At 44.1% G+C, this 21,385-nt stretch overlaps 1 protein-coding gene across 6 annotated transcripts in view; it reads right to left on the bottom strand.

Moving 5' to 3' along the window:
* celf2 (cugbp, Elav-like family member 2) overlaps positions 1-21,385 on the bottom strand; it is a 217,608-nt gene that overhangs the window by 46,240 nt on the left and 149,983 nt on the right. For all 6 annotated transcript variants that reach the window (XM_030719968.1, XM_030719969.1, XM_030719963.1 and 3 more), the window contains 2 exons: positions 20,980-21,062; positions 2,848-2,896 (listed from right to left, as the gene is read on the bottom strand). In XM_030719968.1, coding sequence (XP_030575828.1) covers positions 2,848-2,896; positions 20,980-21,062 — 132 coding nt within the window. The remainder of the gene's footprint in view (positions 1-2,847; positions 2,897-20,979; positions 21,063-21,385) is intronic.

The following is a 21,385-nucleotide window of genomic DNA, read 5'->3' as shown; positions in this document are numbered from 1 at the left end:
CAAGTTTAGTTTGGGTTTGGTACTGAAAGCATCCAATATGGACCTTAAGAAGTTTTAAAAGTCAGATTTGCTATTAAGACATCATTTCACCCACAGCAAAAAAAAGGGGAAACCATGATTTGAAGACCTAAGTCAGTAATCAGCATCCTTTTTCACCTGCCTTGCTCAATTAGTCCTGTCAGATTTTTAGATGGCCCTGCAGGAGCGGATCTCTTATAGTTTTCCATACTCAGTTTCCATATCCATGTTATTGACGTCATCTGTGACTGCCATGTTTACACTCAGGAAGACGGTTGCTAATTAGCTAACAGCTGTTAGCTTGTGTAAGCTGAACCCAATGAAAGTTTTTTTTTTTTGCCAATTAATGATGTTCTTATTACCAAACCATACCGCTAAATATAAAATAAGTCTCACTGAACTGCTCATGTTCAGTTGTGAGTTTTGTGAGAAAACCTAAATCTGTTCTCTTAAAAAAAAAAATGCTCATACCGCTATCTTGGCGGCCCCCCTACCTAGCAGGGGTCATCAGTTTATCATTACTTTTAATTTCAGCTGTTCATACATACTTCCAGAAAGCAGTGTCAACAGTTTCTCTATGCTGTTAGTTAACAATTTAACCTGCTTTTACAGGCGGAGGCCGCTGACATTTGTTCCCTCCTCATCTTTTCTCACTGGTTTTGCATTTGGCTAGGGTCAGTGTCACTACTGGTAGCACGAGGCCATACCTGGACCCTACAGAGGTTGCACAGGTAGTCCAACTCCTCCAGGATGACACATCAATACGTGCCATTGCCAGAAGGTTTGCTGTGTCTCCCAGCACAGTCTCAAGACCATGGAGGAAATTCCAGGAGACAGGAAGTTACTCTAGGAGAGCTGGACAGGGATGTAGAAGGTCCTTAACCCATCAGCAGGGCTGGTATCTGCTCCTTTGCGCAAGGAGGAACAGGATGAGCATGGCCAGAGCTGCAGAATGACCTCCAGCAGCCACTGGTGTGAATGTCTCTGACCAAACAATCAGAAACAGACTTCATGAGGGTGGCCTGAGGGCTCAACATCCTCTAGTGGGCTCTGTGCTCACTGCCCGGCACCGTGGAGCCTGACTGGCATTTGCTACAGAATAGCAGAATTGGCAGGTTCACCACTGGTGCACTGTGCTTTTCACAGATGAGAGCAGGTTCACCCTGAGCACATGTGTTAGATGTGAAATGATCTGGAGAAGCCGTGGAGAACATTATGCTGCCTGTAACATCGTTCAGCATGACTGGTTTGGTGGTGGGTCAGTGATTTTCTGGGGAGGCATATCCATGGAGGGACACACAGACCTCTGCAGGCTAGGCAACGGCACCCTGACTGCCATCAGATATCAGGATGAAATCCTTGGATCCACTGTCACGACAGTGCCCACCTTCATGTGGTAAGAGTATGCAGGCAGCTCCTGGAGGATGAAGGAACTGATACCTATCTACCTCTTGGACTTGATGTTTCAGTCTATCTGACACCGCCAGGTTGCACTTCAGACTGTCCAGGAGCTCAGTGATGCCCTGGTCCCGATCTTGGGGGAGATCCCCCAGGACACCATCAGTCATCTCATTAGGAGCTTGCCCTGAAGTTGTCAGCCATGCATACAAGCATGTGGGGGCCATACAAACTACTGAGCACCATTCTGAGTTGCTGCAATGAAATTTCAGTAACATGGACTAGCCTGCCACATCACTCTTTCACTTATAAAACATTTCTTTTCTCTCATCTTACACTTGAGGGTGGACACATTTCTCCAGGACATATGCTGCATGTCAGGCCTCTTTCCTCACCCAGTGTTGCACTATTGATTATCCACAAAGAACAAAAAACTTGAACCGTAAGTGACTTCCAGCTTGTGACTCATGGTAGGCAGCTGTGGTGTGCTTTGGAAGCCACCTTGTTCATATTTCCAAAAACTATTAATTTCTCCCTCACAGGATCTCACAGTACAAGTGATTAAAGCGTGAACGTTTTCCAGCTTCAGGTTCCTTTTTGTTATAGCCGTGTCCATGACTGAAAGCTCATGTCCACCAAAGCAATCAAATTAAACATGAATCCAACAGTGAAGCAATGTTTGAGTAATACTAAGAAGTAAAGTGACCAGCTGGAAATAAGTAAGGAAAGTTCCTAGCCGCTAACAATGAGACATGTTCGTGAGTGGAGCTTTAAAGGTCTGCATCTTCACTACACAAACATGAATCAGAAGAAGCAATGAACTATTTATGAATCGACTAACCGATATCGGCAGTCCTGCCCTTTTTAATGATACATCCACTGGTTTATACAGTGTCCAACAGCTTCCTCTTTGAATGAGAAGGAATGGAGGATGAGGCTCAGTATAGGAAATCAATTCAGAATTGGATCTGCGGCATGTAGTTTGGGAATGGGGTGTTCCGAGGACAGGGGTGTGTGACAGTGCTTGTGTGTTTGTGTGTGTGTGTTCGATGCATTCAGCAGAGCGTGTGTGGCAGGGGGAGAGTGCATACAGCATGTTTGTATGAGTGAGCAGCCACAGGGGGAGAGAGGCCGGTTCACAACGAGGCCAAAACGATTCAACTTTCACTGACCTCCTTGTGAACCACCTTAATAATTCATCACACATAGAGAAATATATTTATATATATCAGTATTGCCCCCTCCCACCCCTCGTCTCTTTCTCTCCTCCTCTCTATGTTTCAATCTTTTGCCCGAGTCCCTCGTGCTGTCTGCCAATCAAGCAGAGATAGCCGTTACCAAGCAAATTCGAAAAGGCTATTGGTGTGTGTGTGTTTGTGTGTGTGTGATCCTGATGGGTCTGACACTGTGCATGTGTGCGATGCCACTCACCATTAGATTTCTCACTGTCTGCAGGTTTCATCTGAATAGGGTGGTGCATCTGCAGAGACAGAAAACAAGGACAAAAAAGCCTCCATCAGATATCTGCACACACATCCAAAAACACAACATTACAAAAGCTGCATTTCACTTTGTCTCTTCACTTCCAAATTAAATCCCAAAAGGATTTCATATGCTATTAATTACACATGTTTTATGAAGATGCTTTTGTCAGATAAGAAAACCGATTGCAGTTGCTTTGGTTTTCCCACAGTAGATAGAAATCTGGGCGAGGCGCGCTAAAACACTTTGCTCCGGAGGGTGGCGGTACAGCGTCTGAACCGGCTTTTTCCAGTAAATCCCAAAAAACATGCGGAGGAGATGAAGATAAAGAGGTCAGGAGGACAAGAGGAAGGACAGAAACAAGACCGCGTGCAGGAGCCAGAGCATGGGAAAGTACATGGAGGGTGAACATGAGCAAAAAGTGAGAAAGAAAGAAAAGAAACAGCAAGCAGTTTGTGCTTAACATTTCTCAGCTGCTTATAAATAACTACTCAGAGACATAAACACATGGATGATAGCAGTTTGCTTGCCGTAAGTCCACTCGCTCACTTCAACAACTGCAGCTGATTATTGTGGAGATAAAAGCTTCATGTGATCGTCGCTCAGATGACCGCCGACGCTGAGAAACATTAGCATATAAACATAACTTTTCAATACTTGGAATATCTCAGCATTGTTATTTTGCCTGTCACTGTCACAGAAGGAAGACCTAGAAAGAGTTTATTCCCACAAATCACTGACTGGAGACTCATTTTGTTTTCCCCTCTCTCTTCATGTCGTTTTAAGTACACACTCTGCACGGCTTCCACGCACACACGCAACATGCTCTGCAGCGCCTCTTCACCAAAACACGCTCTTTTTTTTTTTAAGGAAAGAGCCAGCCCCTCATTAGCCAGCAGTGGTTTCATGTCACACTTGGTGTGCTTTGTGTTTTGAGTGGTTTTCATTGGCTGAATCATTTTTTACTTTTACTTTTTGTTTCATTAAGTTTAGGCACCAAAAACAGCTTGGTGGAATTTAGGGAAAAAAAGTCTCAGTTAAAATGAAAAAGTAACCAGCGCATGAATGATTGTTGTTCCCACAAAGACAGCGTACCCACACATTTAAATTAGAACACAAGGTTAGCCCACAAGGTTGGCTTTCGCTGTCTTTAGGTTATCGAGATAGCTGGAATAGCAGGAAAAAGGATTTTTTTTTCTTGATCAAACTGCGGCTGTCGTTGATCTCAGTATGATCCAGATCAAATGAAGACCCGGACTGGCTTATCTTGATGCATTCTGACTGCAGTGCACTGTGCAAGTATTTACACTTGGCAATTTTTTCCTTTCTTTATTCAGACAGTATCAAGAAGCAGGTTGCATGTTTTTAGCAGGTGTAAATGGGGTTTAATGCCTGCATTTAGACTCGTCTTTTAAGACACTGGATATCTCTCTGATGTGTCCAAGAAGCAGTTTAATGGAGCTGAATGATGGATGTGTTTTTCAGGTGGTGAGTCTCCTTTTATGAAAAACAAAAAACACTTCACAGATGAGAAGACCCCCCCCCCCCCCCCCCCCCCCCCCCCCTCCTTCAAGCTCTCCTACTCTGTCCCTTTTTTATTCCCTCCATCTCTCTTTCCTTTATGGGAGATTATGTGGCTGTTTGATCTGCGGAGAGACGAATGACAGTGATTCTCCAAATCTAGCCCAGTATCAATCACACTCAGAGTCAAATACCAGCCGTGAGTGAGTAGGTCTGTGTCTGCACGAGCGTGCATAAATGTGTGTGTGTGTCCATGCGGGTGTGTATGTGCCCCATCTTACCCATAATGCCCCTGGGCTCAGTCACGCTGTGACAGAAGGCTTTGATCTTCCAATTCTATCACACACCTTTATCCCAACTCTCTCCCTCTTGCTCGCTTCCTTATCATCCTCACTCTGCCCCCCCCCCCCCCCCCCCCCCCCCCCCCCCCCCCCCCCCCCCCCCCCTGTCTCCCAGACCTGTCCCAGATGAACACATATGCTTGTGCGTGCATGTGCACACACACACTTAGTCTATTGATTAGTTCCAAACCTGCCTTGATGGGAGCAGTCAGTGGTGGATGAGGAAGAAACAATGTAACAATAAAATAAAGAAAGAGAGAAGAAAGTAATCAAGTAGAACAGGAAAGAAAGAAAGAATAAATGAAAGGAAGCAAGAGAGAAATAAAGATTAGATAGATAGATAGATAGATAGATAGATAGATAGATAGATAGATAGATAGATAGATAGATAGATAGATAGATAGATAGATAGATAGATAGATAGATAGATAGATAGATAGATAGAGAAGAAAATAAGAAAGAAAGAAGGAAGAAAGAAAAGAAAAAGAGAAGAAGGAAGAAAGATAAAAACAATAAATTACAACCTTAAGAGAAGGACGAATGAAAGAAGAAAGAAAAGCTGTGAGTGAGACATGACCTGAGAAAAACAGATGATCGAACAAGAGGCAGCAAAGATGAAAAAGAAAACGACAAACGCTCAGATGGAGGGAAAAGGAGGGGATAGACGGAGCGAAGAGGGCCGCAGACTGGACAGAAATAATCGGCAACCCTTCAGGCTAGAGTCTCAGTACAGTATCACTAACACAAGGACAAATGCAGGGACATGGATGAGGAGTGTGTGTGTGTGTGTGTGTGTGTGTGTGTGTTGAAGCCACATCAAAGGAAGGAAAGTCATGTCAAAGCAAACCTGGAAGTCACATCAAGTCAGTTTGCATTAATCCATTTCAAAGTATGTCCTCCAAAGGCAAAAAACAAAAACACAAAAAACCAAAACAAAAGGCATGACAGCATCCGCCGCACTGCCGTCATTCACTCCTGAAAAACACTGCCAAAAGCTACACACACACACACACACACACACACACACACACACACACACACACACACACACACACACACACACACACTATGTCTGGCTTTCAGGCGTCTCCTCCTCAGGTCTGTCTACCCAGAATGCCCGGTGGGCGGGTGGCACTGTCGACATGTTTGATCTTGGCGAGTTCCCGCTGAGATCCACAAAGCAAGACTCTCCTCCGCTATCCCACAATTCCACTGTGAGGTTTCTTCTCGCCTGGCAGGCCCACAGCCGCAGTCTGCCATTCATTATGCGCTCTGCGGGGGCCCGGCACAACTACTAAGTCCTCGCCGTGCTCAGGCTCATAAAAAGCCCAGAGAACCAAAAACTCCACAACATAACGCCACGTGTGCAGCTGCCCCGATGCTGCGCTGGCATTTAGCTTTATAAATGTACACGTGTAGTCACCAGGCAGCTGAATCTACTCCCTGTTTACCTGCTGCAGCCTACATAAGTGTTAATTCTCCCTCTTTCCAGCCAAGAACTGAATCGGCTTTCTTGGTGAATCTTTAATTGAAGTGGTTTTCATAAGCCACTCTAAGCCACCACATAATAATTAATCAACAACAAGATTTACAAAATAGGAAAAATGAGAAATCCTTCACAGCGCGGCTGTACAGTTAATGACACAAAGTCGAATTGAAGGTAATTTCCCGATGTTTTGATTATTAGTGGTGAAAGTTTGCATGCGCTTTAAGGGGCTTATTATCTGCTTGTAGTGCATCCGCAGTGCACTTGAAGTAAAGTGTCACCTTTTGTTTTTATAATCATTTTTCAAGCGCCTGAATTGCCTTGTTGGAAACTGCATATAGCTCGGTTCTGATTGACTGAGTCACACTGTGCACTGCTGTAAAATACATGATAAATGCACACCTTTGAAAATCGATTAACATTTAATTTACATATTAATGCGCAGACAGAAAGTCACCGCTCACGCCAGTAATAATGAGTTGCCGAGCCACCATGTTGCTGCTGTTTAAAAGCCACATTGCTGATAATAATAGTTCCTTTTAGCTGCTTTAAAGCAATATGTTATTATTATTATTAGCATGCTGGATTTGGACAGCAGCTACCTGGAAACCAGAACCTGTGATGACTGTAAGCTCATTCGGGGGATTTGATTTTATTGCAACTCATAAATCTCATAAAGTTTAGTGCTCATCACATGTGAGCAGCTAAAATTTGTGATCACCTGTTGTTGGAAGTGGGAGCTCCCCAATATACACATTACCTGTTTGTTTTCCCTTAAGCAGCTTTAAGGTTGTTAAACTCATCTTATTCCTCACTGACTCCTCATTAAATTTATATGATTACACTAAAAAAGTAAAATCAACTGAACAGACGTAAGTGGGCTCGTCCTGGGCTTAATTTTCATAAGCTGCGGCTCCAATCTGAAAATGAAATGAGCAGCGCCGAAAATGGAAGGACTGTTCTGACAAACTGAAATAACAGCTGCCACATGCTGACTTTTACAGCTGATTCTCTTCAAGCTACCTGATCAAAATAATAACTCGGTATGCGCAAAAAGCCTAATTTAGGCCCTCCTGTATCCGAGGCACCGCGACTCCACGGAGAGCTGCAGAAACACAGTTCACATGTGGGTGTGAGGCGGTCATAAAATAATATGACTGGCTAAATTATCCAAAATTTTCTCAAATGAATACATATAGAGAACCTTCACTGCAGTGATATTAAAAAGTGCATATATATACATGGGGGACCATTTATCCATTACTCCCTTCCAAGTTCTCTTTGGCACAGTAGATATCATTAACTCACTTCGCTCAGGATGCACCTAAGCGACCATCTCCAGTTGCAGTTCCTTTAATGGCCACTTGAGGCTGACTCTAAAAGTGAGGCAATCTCCATAGAGTACCATGTTACGTTTAGAGCAGAAATAAACATGTTTACAGCCTGATATGAAAATCCTGTCCAAGAAGTCTGTTTTCTAATGTGGCGAGTGGAACTCCAGGATTTTATTGGCCTGCTTCTTAGCGCTAACAAGCCAGTATCTGTCGGAGGCATCTGTGCACCCAAACAATCCACGGAAGCACCTTACTAACCAAGTTTCCTGATAGTTTAGCACTTCATCATCTCCTCCAAACATGGTTACTTCTGGCTCCAAAAACAACAAGATGGAGATGAGTGGTGTCTCAGTGGCTACACCGTCTGCTGTGGTTTTATAAGCAAAAACTGCACATATGCTGTAGAAGCAGATTAGTACGTGGGCTCTCTTTGGGTGTGTCTTTACATTATGCACAATTCCCCTTTTACTCGTATGAAAAATGGCAAGGTTTAATTTGTCCACAAGCGTGGCAGGTCCGAGATTAACTCATCTCATCACCAGAAGATTTTTCCACCACCTGAGTGAACCACGGAGTCTACATTAGAGCAGAAGGATCAGGATGCAGTGGGCAGCCTGGATGGATTTTATGACCTTCCAGTTATAGGACAGTCTCTTTAATCGCCACCTCCTTCCTGTCTGATACGAGGTGTCTATCTGTCGGACTAGCTGATGAAATGCCATCCACAGGCCACCTCCTTTACTTTCCACTTTTTTATCTTTACATTCTCATCGTGGACAGAGCCCCAGCAACCTGGTCTGCATTCAGACAGCCTGTGGGCCCTGCCCAACCCCCATGCTGGTTGTAAAATAGCCCCTCTGAGTGTATCGCGTGTGCAGGAAACCCTACACTTCCCCAATGTTAACTGCTGCTCTTGGGTTAATGTTATCCCCTGCCGCCTCCTCTTGCCTGCTGACGTCTTGCAGGAATGCCCCGGTGCTTTTAAAGGTCAGAGGTTGACTTGTCCCGGAGCCAGAGGACAGACTCGAGGCTCACGCTGGGAGGAGAATGAGTGTGTGTTGTGTAAGGAGTGTGCCACTGTGGATGTGTATGCCCTCTGTCAGCAGTTGGCACCTTCAAAGCAAGGGCCAAGTTCACATGAACAGACCGTGTATGCCAAAAACTGTACGGCAGCACATAAACACTGTTTCACCTCATCCCATGTCTCACACACACACACACACAAAGGAGGCGAACACACACTCCTTCTCCTCCGTCTTCTCTGAAGGTGTGACGGTGAGCTGCTGGGTCAAAGTCAGACAGATGGCCCTCGCAGTTGGGATTCAATATCAGTGACCGAGAGCATACGACCGGCCACGCACGCACGCACGCACACACAAACACAGACACCTAAAAGTATGTCTCAAGCAAACACGCCCAAAAAGTAAGAGGCGTAGCAGCGCGCATATGACCTCCAGACAACCACACACAGAGAACTGTCACTGATACTTTGATTCCACTAAAGAGAATATCATTCTTAAAAACTAACTGGTTAAATTAAACCACATCACAATGTAGATGCAGCTCTGTCCTTGGAGTTCATGTACACAATGCAGAAAAAATAAAGCAGGCATCACTGGCAACAAATGTGATGTTGAGTGGGTTAGAAGGAGCAAGAAATGGTGGAGCTGGGGTGGGGGTGGGTTGCAAAGCAGCTTGCAGAAGCGACACAGTGATAGACAGGCTGAAGAAACTTAAATAGTGCACCCTATATAAGACTGGCCAAGTTGTCGTGGATCTCTACTCAGGTTTCTTGGATGTTCTTCATACAATCTTCTATTTCCAACAGTGCATTATACACATATTGTACTTTGCTGCATGACTCACAGCCATAATTAACACATTTGTCTTTCGTTTTTGCCAACCATGTTTCTTTTTCATGTGTAGAGCACATTTTTTACTTCCATTCCTTAATTTATTCAAGGCCGCAGTTTTATTCTCTTGTGATGGGAAATTAAAGTTTTTGGATTCTGGTGAATTATTTTAATCTCAATGCACGTGATTCTGCTGAAATTGAAAAGTGCAGGTTCAGAGTCATGTGTTCATGTTAAAATAGTTTTAAATTGTGCTTCATTTTCCATGCATGAGTTAAGTTCCTGAAGCAGCTTAAACAATCACTTTCCTATAGTTTGACTTTACTCCTCATGAAGTCAGTGACATTACTGGCCTCATTATTGGACTGAAATGCCCAATATCACATGAAAATAAAAAGATGCTAATAAAAAGTCAGCTTCAGGTGACTTTCCGTTCTTGCAGAGACACACACACACACACACACACACACACACACACACACACACACACACTTGAGGCATTACAAGTACACCCTTCAACCTGTCATCATTCTGACAAACACCTCCACCCAGACAAAGAGTGACTTTTATGCTCGTTCTCCTTTCATCAAACAAGCAACTATAAATCAAATTGTCCTTTACAATATCCCTCATCTTAGCAGCGCTTAGTACACAGTTAGCCTACATTATCCCCACTTCATTTAGCTCGGTAAACAATTAACCCACCGCGTGTGTGTGTGTGAGCAGAATGATTGAGGGATTTGGCATTAGCTATGCTGCGTCGCGTCTCCACACTAAGTGTTTAACATAGTTAGCCTGCATTTACACCCCCCCCCCCTCCACACACACACACTCACTCCTTTCTTTTCCACCCCCCACCCCTCAACATGAATCAATATGCTTAAATGCTGCCACCAACTTGGAGAGAAAAGAGGGGTTAGGGAAGTTAATTTGAAACAAGCGATTAATATTTCTTTAGTTAAATAAGAGCACACATGCTGACACACACACACACACTGAGGGTCAGCGCATCGATGAGGTTTGCCTTACTTCAGCTCTGTTTGCGATAGCATTTGGGTTTCACTACAGCAATTACAGGCTTTAATTGAATTGATTTCGATAATGAGCCTCTGTAATGACACTGCTGTGGGAATGGATGTGTGTGTATTTGTGTGTGTGTGTGTGTGTGTGTGTGTGTGTGTGTGTTTGCAATGAATGAACCACTGTTGTTTTTGCTGGACTTAAATGATCTGCGAGGAGCTGAGCAGGATTTAAAGATGGGGACACACACACACAGACACATATTTAAAACATCAGTGTGTGCTGGTCTAATAGCTGGATACCGGTCAGCTGCCTCCATTCAACTTTTTTCATAAACCACTTGTCCGAGGTCTAACCTTTCAGCTTGTTGCATAATATCCTCCAGGCTATAACACATGAATGTTTGATGGCTCACGGCTTACTACATGGCAAACTTAATATCCTACACTGCCGTACGTCTGCTGTTTTCGGCTTAGCACAAGCTACGACTACTTCCCAGGTCCTTGGGCGGTTACGGCGGTCTGGTTTCATGGGAGCTTGACCGTGGCATCTTTAAAAGGACTGAGGAGTAAATCTGCTGCTGTATCAGTCAGTGAGAGTTACTTCATCTCTTTTTCTTGCGGTTGGCTCGGGTGCTTCTTAAGTGTTGAGTGGAGAGCTATTGTGATAGAGCAGCGATACGTGTAATGGGCTTGCACTTAAACAAACAACGCACACTGACTGACAGGCTGTGGACATTCATCCCCCTGCTGCTCACACACACTTCAAACACAGAGGCAGCAGCTGAAAAATGGCTGCTGATAGCTTTTTATACGTGTGTGTGTAATAGAGTTTTCTGGATTATACTCAGAAGCTTAAATGAATCGATCAGTGGTGATTGGAGCTGATTCTGATCATTCTCAGGTAAAAGCTGGTGATCTAACAGCTAGCTGACATCCTATTTTGATCACTGAGGGACATTTTATTTTTTGTTAAAAAAAACAAGTTCACAGTTGGCTTAACACCATAAACAGAAAGCTGGGAGAGCATTTTGAGATTAAGGGGGTACAATACTCTTGAGTATTGGGAGCTGTGTGTGTGTACACAGGCTAAATTAACATGATAACTTCATTCTATTTCATCATGCCTTTCACTTTTGATAACTTCTACAAAAATCCAACATGACTTAAACCACAGATGGGATATAAGAGATCAATATGGGCAATCACTCCATTAGTTGTCCTGAAACCAGTAGGGTGACATCAACAATTGGTCACCTGTGTATGAGAGGTAGCTCGGGGTCACTGCACGCTCATATGGTAGCGATCACAAGGTAGAGAAGGTCTTCTTTTGTGAACAGAGCCTCCTGCTGGCCAGGAGAAAGGATGCAGTTTGAAGGCCGTTCCACGATTCCACTTCCCAGACCCTGAGGCTGCATCTGTTTTCTTTTTTTTTTTTTTACAAACAAAATAACTGGAATACTCGAATGATTTTTACAGGTTGTTAACAAACTCCTAGTTTAGTGATTTTTTTTCCTAAATCCCAGAACTCCTCATTAGACCGGGAAACGGTCCACAATAAACCAAAGTTGAAGAACAGTTTTTTGCAAAATCCAGTGAATGTTTAGAACATGGAGATCAAGCAATAAATTTGTTTGCTTGTTGATGAAGATTGGATAGACATGGAGGTTTATTTTTTCTTTTCAAACTGTCTGCATGGCTGTTTGGGTTCCTCGCCTCTGGGACTCCACGGGTAAGCAATAAGACCCGTGTCACACCAACGCCCTGCCAGTGGACACATTTGGGGCTTAACTGGGACACTTTTAGCAGTTGCTCAGTTACAGAGCTGGTAAATGTTGACTGGGTCAGATACCCAACATTTGGCCGATAGAACTTCTTCTTGTTGCTTAGCTGAGGATGCTAAATTCCCTCCAAGTCAGTGCTGTCAGCAAAGTCCAAATGTGGCCTACAAGAGAACTGCAGATATGAGCCAAACATTCCTCGCTAACTAAGAATGACCAAATCCACAAAAGTAATTATTTAAATATTGCCTACCCTCTTATGATTTCCTAATATCTGTCTTTGTCCTGTTCGGTATTTGTTGTCTCATGTTCTCTTTTCTTTCCATTCACCCCCTAGTCATAGCAGATGGCTGCCCTCCCTCAGCCTGGTTCTGCCGGAGGTCTCCTTCTGTTAAAAGGGATTTTTTTAAATCCCCACAGTGGCTCATTGGGTTTCTATCTATCTGCACTGTTGGAGGGTCTTTACCTCACAATATAAAGTGCCTTAAGATGGCTACTGTAATCTGAACTGAACCTAAAATAAACTAATTGGTCAGATCATCGTTGATTCAAATGCTTCAACATAATATTAACATAATATTAATATATGACTAGAGCATAAATGTTATTTATGAGCTTGAAAGTCATTTTTTAGTATGACCACCTTTATTCTTCAACATAGCCTGAATTGATGAAAATTTTCAAATTTGGGTTTATCACTCCATGACACCTGTTTCCAGGTCAGTTCCTGAGTAATTTGGCACACCTCAGCCTTTTCTTCCCATTTCTCTTCCTTAAAAATGGCTTCTTGATAGAAAGATGAAGCTTTGTCAAACAGTAGATGGATCAGCTGAAGATGCATCTCTCAAGTCAATGCTGATTTTTTTCCAATTTCTTAAGGACATGATTTTCAGGTACTGTTCATCTGCTCTAGATGGTTCTTTTTTAGGTTAGCCACTTCTTCTTTTGTCCTCAACTTGTTCACTTTCCTCAAAAATTTTAAAAGGCACACTGCACACCATACCAAGATTTTTTGTTTCTGGCTCTTTGGGAATCACCTTGTTAGTGCAAAAATACAATTTTATACTTGTCAAACTGCGTTCCCTTTGGCATTTTCCATCGACTCAACTAAAGAAAGTTGTCTGCTATATGTACACACAACACTGGCTCATCTTATGAGTCCAAAAAAATAAAAAAGGCCTGGAGAATTTTTGCTCAAGACCACCTTAAAAAATGACAAGAAACTCTGTCTCCTTGGAAGCAAGCTCTAAAGAAACGAGGGGTGGCTTAAGTCTTCTGAAGAGCACTTTATTTTACTTTTAAATACGGATGTCATGAGGCAAAAATGACCTCCAGTAAACATTTAGGCCTGCAGTGAGAAAGCAGCCACGGTCGTCCGATGTTTCAAAGTGAGCTCACGAGTTCCCTTCAAAGACCTGAACAGTGGGAATCTTAAGACTACCAGGCCTTGTGCATGAAAGAATATGACTCCTCACATCACTCAAACTGATAATGCACATTATCGCTGCTGCTTCTGTCTGCAGCTTTGTCCGCCAACTTGAAATAATAATAAATGACCGATTAAATGGCTTTTGTCTCCGGACTGTAAATTGCTGCTTTTAAACCTTAACCTTGCTTGGGATCACGCTTACTTTGATGAGGGCCTTTGATGTCTGAACACACACAACCTTGTGCTTGTGCTCTGGCAGTGGAGCATCACTAATTATCTCACCAGCAGAAAGGTAAGGGAAGTGGGGACCTGCACGTGTGTGTGTGTGTGTGGTCTCAGTGTGATGGTAGCTTTTAATGAGCCCCACGCTTCTTATCAAGCTTGGCGCTCAACAAACGCTCTGATCCGCCCACATGGACGACTGGGCTTGACTGATCGCGTCTGATGCCCCCACCCCCTCTGTGAACCCCCCCCCATCCCACCCTCTACACCATCCCAGCCAACCTCCCTCTCCCTCGCCTCCCACCCCTCCCCTCCGTCTTACTGTCAGAAAGAAATATCCTTGAGAAAAACTGTGAATCAAAGGGCTTTTTCATCCTTTTTCACAAAGAAAAAGGAGCGATGGAGAGGGACAGAGATGGAGTGAGAGACTCAACAGGACAAAAGAAAAAGAGAAAGTGAGCAAGGGATGGAGAGAGGGCAAGAGGTGGAGAGAGTGAGAAAAGAAAACCAAGGATAAAGAGACTGAACTTCTCCAAGCTGGAGGGCACTCCAGAGGACACGTCCTAGATTTGCTCTCACCCCTCCCCTCATCCTTCCATCACTCCATCCTCTCTCCACCCTCTTTCCTCCAACCCAGCTTCAGATGGGGAGCAGCAGCCCCGGGGCCCACTCGGCGGGCGTCAAAGATGGAAATGGGGGGGGAGACACTGGGCATTTAGACATCTGTCAGCCACTAATGAAAGAGTTCAATTTAGTGGAAAATCTAAAACAACCTTGTCTGACAGGCTGGCTGACAGGCTTTAACTCGCCGTGTGTTGCTGTTAGTGTGTGCACCTCAGCGTTGTGTTAGCGTGGAGTGGATCGGGAGGGGGGCATTAAAAAAAGGTGAAAGGGGGGAGAAAAATAATGCAATAAACTCAGGCTGTGCTGGGGCATATGCTTGCGAGGACATAAAAGTGCAGAGTTTGTGTGTGTGTGTGTGTGTGTGTTAAAGAGTCACACAGGGGTGTGGATCAGTCCGTGCAGCAGGGGTTGGGTCTTATGGCTTTACATCGCTCCAGGGGTACAGGGCATGTTTTTCGACGATAGATGGGTTATGGGGCTTTGTGTGTGCGTGTGTGTGTGCGAGTTTGTGTGTGAGCGAGAGAGGAGAAGAAGCATATTTAGCCCTCTCCAGTGCTATTAGAGTTGCAGAGATGAACACACGGCTCTCCAGGCAACACACGCACACGCAGACAGACGCACACACTTTGTCTCCACCCCCCCCGAGCTTCATTAGCGCGTCATTAGAAACAACTTCAGTGAAAGCTGTTGTTTTAGAGAAACAGTCTTGCCTATCTGTCTTCGCCGAAAAGCCTCTACGTGTGTGTGCCGTGCAGAAAACTCATTATTTTTGTTTTTTATTTTCTCTTTACTTTTTATGGATTAATCCACCTGCTGATTTATGTGCTGAGCTGCCTAGCGACACTGCTATTACTGAGGTGGAATAGTCAAACTGAACGCAGTTTTATTGACCGTGAAAACATGAATGCCTGGATTCATGAACGGTCACAAATTCCATTGTTTGAAAGATGATGGTGTGAGGATGGTTGTCCAGACGCAAAACAGCAGTCCAAGGGTGGTTCAGAAAATGTGGGTGCAGAAAAGCCCTTTACCTGCACTACACAGCGAGTGCTTCTTCAGAATTGGTGAACTACAACTAAGTCTGTTATTTCCACCTGAGGCAATCTGGATTTCCATGTGCATATATGATAAGCCTGATACAAAAGAAAGGAAGCACAGTGACAACAGATATGAGTCAGAAACAGCATCAAAAGGAGGAACTGGGTTGCAAAGCAGCTTGCAGAGGCAACAGCAGGTGTAGGCAGGCTAGAGCAGCTGAAATGGGGCAACTTGTGATTTGCCAACTGAAGGAGGAGCCATCAGCTGCTGTGGGTTGATCAGCTGACTTGCTAGGAAGAGGATGTGACTGAGCTTGACTTTGTTGCTTTAGGCGTTGGTGCCTTGACACATTACCTGTTTGTGAGCTGTGTTTTGCTCTCTTTCTTTCATCCTCTTTTTATATTCATCAATAATTCTGTCCTGTCTCTCTCCCCTCACCCCCAACCGGTCGTGGCAGATGACTGCCCCTCCCTGAGCCTGGTTCTGCTGGAGGTTTCTTCCTGTTAAAAGGGAGTTTTTCCTTCCCACTGTCACCAAGTGCTGCTCATAGGGGGTCGTTTTGACTGTTGGTTTTTCTCTGTAATTATTGTAGGGTCTTTAACTTACAATATAAAGCACCTTGAGGTGACTGTTTGTTGTGATTTGGTGCTATATAAATAAAATTGAATTGAGCTGAATTGGTGTCATCCATAATGAAAACTCAAGGCTTTCAAGCAGTATCTGCAGTGACCCGTATCTTCTTGCAGCAGGTAAAAAACTAAAGCTAAAGAAAACTGAAGCAAGCAACCAAAAATGAATAAATGAAAATTACTTTTGATAAAACTGAGCTGAAACTGAGAAGAAATAATTCTTACAACGTTCAGTTCCTGTTGTGACCTGCATATTCCCGGGAAACATTACTGCACCGCTGACATGTGACAGGCAGGTCTGGTGCTGACATAAATATACACATTCTGCACGCATACAATCACACATGCATACATTTGGCATGAATGCACTGACAGATCGCTGACAAATCTTCAGGAGAGACAGTTGAGGAGTGATGGAGATGTGTGAGAGACTGAGGGCTGGCAGGAAAGCATCAAACAGCGCAGCCATTTTTTTTTTCTCCCTCTCTCTCTTGTTTTTCACCTGGCTTGAAAGCCTACACCTCGACGCTTTGCTCTCACCATCGCCGTCACCTCTGTGAGAGCCGAATGGGGAGAGATTCATCACGTAAGCCACAGGCCCCCTTCACTTATCCCCTTTCTCAAAAAATGGCAGACATTCAACTGTTTTCGCCCTAAACCAACATGGCTGCCAGTCGGCACTGCCAATACCGGTGCCCTTTTCTCCAATCTGGCCCCCGTCCAGCTTTCCACTCTGATTGCATCTCTGCCTGTTAGGGCCTTGGGTTTGGAAGGAGAGATAGAGCGAGGGAGGGGATGAGTGCCAATACAAACATTGTTCTGCTGGCTTTTTACAAGCCAGGAGAGTGGGGAAGTTAATAAGCAGGTATTGGTTTTTAACTGCGCCCCGTTTATTGCTTTGCCCTCGAGCATGTTGGAGTGCTCTACTCCACCTTTTTCCTGTCCATCTGCCCATCACCTTTGCTAACCTCCTGCTCAATTTCTCCCTCTCTCTGTCTGCTCTCCTTTTGTCTTGACATGCCTCATTCAGCAATTAATCCGCCATCCTCATCATCTGTTTATTCCTGTCTCCCGCTGGATCCTTCCCCTCATTTGATTTTTTTTTTGCCCTTTTTTTCATTTTGAGCTGAGGTGAAGCCAGTTTAAAAACAAAAATCCTGCATAAACCGCTCAATGATCCATCATTATGCTGCTATTGATTTAGTGTTTTGCAAGTGTGCGCTAAAATCATATCCGTCCATCAGTGCAGGAGAACTACATAAGCCGGCGTTGTCCAATTCTGACATGATGAATGCGATGCAGGTTTAATTACACGTATATTGTGCTGCTGATACGTGTCACCTGCTTTTTCTTGTTGGACATTTTTAATATTTCCTGCTCCCAGAAGCTTTTCATGAACAAAAAAAATGAGCTTACTGAGACTAAAATCTCTCCCAGTATGTACGAGCAGCCTCTCAAATCTCACCGCTGGGCTCTGCAGGTTCTTTTTTCAAAGAAGCAACTTTTAGTTTCATTTTTAAAAACTCATATTTTCTCTGTTACAGCAATTGGTAAAAAGCTACAATCTCTACAAGCAATAGTGAGTGGCTCAGTGCGGCTCTCGAGGCTACAAATGGACTGCCCTAACCCAAAGCTGGGACCACAAAGAGCTTGAAAGACTCTATTTGGGGTTTGAAAATTTGTTTTAAAAGTGTGCACAGTGGTACAGAAGTCTACGATAACTCAACTGTATGCAGGGTGTGATTTATTGGGGAGGATGGGTGGTTCACATGTCCCTACCTCTGCTAAATTATTATTTTTATCAAGGATAAAATACGGCTTACCTGAGATGTCTTATTGATTAAATTATTACATTTTTATCCACCAAGTCTGTTTTTTAAAACTCCATCATGACAGTAGAGATGATGCCGTGTGTGACGGGGGCGATCCAGAGTTTGTTCTGTTTCAACTTCTCATTGAGCCAAAAGGCACAGCTGAAAACTGACGCTAACTAAATGAAAGAGAAATAAACCAGATTCAGAGCATCACCAAAAATAAAATTAAATTAAAGCCCTAGAAAAACTCCCACTGAGTGTCAACACATGCTGATCATTTACATCAGAATTCCTTTCAAACTACTTCAGCTTGTTAAACTGCAGTTATTTGGTCATCAGGGCTGCTGCCTCCGTCCTAGGCTGGAACAGTGAGGCTAGAAAACCTCGCTATGAAGGACGTCTCTGAAAAATATTATGTGCACAGTTTGTTGGCTTTGTGAGTGATGGAGCAACAGCTGTAACAAGCTGATAGAGAGGAGTCCTGAGTGCAAAGATCAATCCTAACCCTCATTTAAACTATGTGAAAAAAGAGTTTTTAGTATATTCTTCTTAGGCTTCCATAAGCGTGAGAGACATTACCACTAGAATCATTACAATGCGCCGACAGACATATTTAAATGCTAGCAAATGCATTTTTTTTAAGCTCAGGTAGCATAATTTGTGTTGAAGTTTGAAGACCCTGAGATATTGTGATGCTTCCTCTGCTTCTCTGCCAAATATAGAGCCAAATTTACTGGTACCTGACATCAAAAAGCCCCAAACAGACCAGAGATGCTGCAGGAAAGAACCAAGTGAGGCGGAGGGATGACCAGACAGAATAGAGGGAGGGATGGTGTTATGGTGTAGAAGAAGGCGATTTCATGTTCCTATAATCCTGAAACTGCTGCAGTTTGTGTCCTCCCAGGGGCTGTTTCACACCTCCAACAAGGGATAAGTGACTAGCTCTCGTAGTGCAGAGAAACAGACAAAATTTAACATACTTATTCCACGAGCAATTAACACGGTGACTCTGTGCAAAACAACAAGATTGACTCTGAATTGGGAGCCTGAGCATAAATCCCATGTACGGCTCTTGTGGGATTCGTAGTATCCACCCTGTCCAGCCCAGGGGGGCTATCCACTGATCCAACTGACAGAAGTAAGAGCGTGCAGGCGCTCAACTGATGAGATTCCAGTTAGCTGGCGCAGACGAGGAGAGGGGTGGGGAAGCAGCCAATAACCTGAGCAGAAGGGATCTGGGGGCCTCTAAATATCCACCCAGGGCTAAAAGTGTGAGAGTGCGAGCAAGCTCCAGCCCACTTCCTCTATTGCTCTCCTGGGCCACAGGAGGGAACGATATTGGAAAATGGAGCACCAGCACACTCCTTGATAGTCGGGCATATGCACGGGTTTCCAGAAACGCAGGAACAGATGCCAGCAAGCAGATAAACATACAAGTGTTTTTGACTGCTAGTGGCAGCTTGTTTTGATGATTGTTCTCTAATCATCTTTGCACAAGGACGAACATGCAGGCTAAAAGCGAGGAGGAACACAACACAAACTGCTGCAGACGGCTGAAGCCAGTGATGAAAATATAAAGTGGGCATGAGTGGGTGATTTGCTTCAGAATAAATGTGGACAACACACTTTTCCGAAACAACAGTGGGATGATATCATTACGCTAAAAGCTGATAAATTATAATCACTGGCAATACTCGTTGTATTAGATCCTGCTTTTCAGTGAAAATGTCTCCTCACCTGCTGGCACCCAATTTTGATGCTGTCAGCTCATTGATATGTTACCAGCAGTTGGTGCCCCACTCTCACATAACTACTAGCAGGCTCATTAGTCTGTTATACCCGGTCTAATCAGTCACAAACGGAGAGCAACCCACATTATGTAGCATGCATCTTGTGTGCAGAATTGCACGGTGTTAAATGTGGCAAGTTAGTTCATGCAACTTTATAAAATGTTATAAAAGGGTATTTTTTTTTAAACCAAACTAAAAAAAGTGGTGCATTGCATAAACTAAACCAATTACTTTTGGTGTCTGAAGCTAATTAAACAACTTGTGAAAATGAAATAACGACTGCTAAGTCTGAAAAATGAGTTTTGAACTCGAATGTCATGGTTGAGAGTTATATTGTTTCCAACCCTTCCAACCTCCTAATGTGGAACCACATTCCCTATAACTTCTGATCAACAGGGTGGAACCAAGCAGCCAGCATGCATGGGACTGATGACTGGCACATCTATGACCTGAGCTGTTTTCACAAATGAATCCCAGACTGTCCTCAGTTGCACCATTTCATATGTAGCACACAGCAGGATGCAGTCTGCTTCAGACAGGTTCTCACTACTGGAAGTACTCAATTTGCTTTGTTTGAGGGTGATTTCAGGATAGTGCGCAGGAGGCAGGACGCTTCGTGCCTATTCGATTGCTGTGAACTCACCGAACTGTTGCCTGTGCTCATCTCGCATCAGCTCAGAGGAGCCGGTGTGATAAAAACTGCATCATTTTACATGCAGCTCCAAAGTCTGTGGCTTCAAATGTGCATTTGCTTCTGTCTGTCCACATATCAAAAGTTCCTCTGATGTTCTTTTGTTAGGTAGGCAACACTTTACCCTCTAAGCATCCATCAGGTCACTGCTGACCTGGTGGATGTTAGGGTAGTAAGCATAGTTATTGGCTTTCATAATGTTCCCTCTACATCTTGGAAAGAACCAGTGACTGTAAACTAAACTTTACTTTTATAACAGAAAATTCCAGCGGGTGCCTTTAAGATGGCCTTCACCAGTTTTGCACTAACCCTGACAGTCAGTGGCTCACCTGCTCGGTCACTCACGCTCGCAAATGCTCTGTGGCAGCAGTGCTACACACTGAGGTGGATGCCCACGTATTCACACTGACACACACACATAGGTCGGGGCGGGGCCGCCTCAGGGTACTGCTGTAAGTGTGTGATTAGAGGAGAAAGTAGGCAGAGGAGAATGGAGGACACACACTCACCCCTGTTAAGGTCTTTATGTTATGCAGTGCATTCTGAGCTTCAAGGGCAGCTTTCCTTGTGTAAAACGTGACAAAACAGCAGCCTGGGGAGAGAGAGAGACACACACAGAAAGAGAGAGGGGGATGAGCATAAGGAGCAACAAAGAGCATTTTCTCTCTTCATCTGCTTGGCATCACCTGTCGACACTGGCAGACGCTGAGTGAATGTTAAGGACAAAACATCCTAGCGGAGAGGAAGAAAACACTTTTTTTTTTTTTTTGGAGTTGTTTCAATGCTGATGACTTGAGCCTGGAGGAAGTGTGCACACAAAGTGATGCATGGGCACACACACACACAAAAATAAGAAAACACAGAGGAAGACAGAAGAAAGGAAAGTGCAGGAGAAAGGGTTGTCGGTTCATTATT

This window comes from Archocentrus centrarchus, chromosome 23 (assembly GCF_007364275.1).
Source record: "Archocentrus centrarchus isolate MPI-CPG fArcCen1 chromosome 23, fArcCen1, whole genome shotgun sequence".
In the NCBI taxonomy this organism is placed as follows: domain Eukaryota; kingdom Metazoa; phylum Chordata; class Actinopteri; order Cichliformes; family Cichlidae; genus Archocentrus; species Archocentrus centrarchus.
The sequence above is the reverse complement of the archived record's forward strand: the minus strand, read 5'-3'. Positions and strand labels throughout refer to the sequence as shown.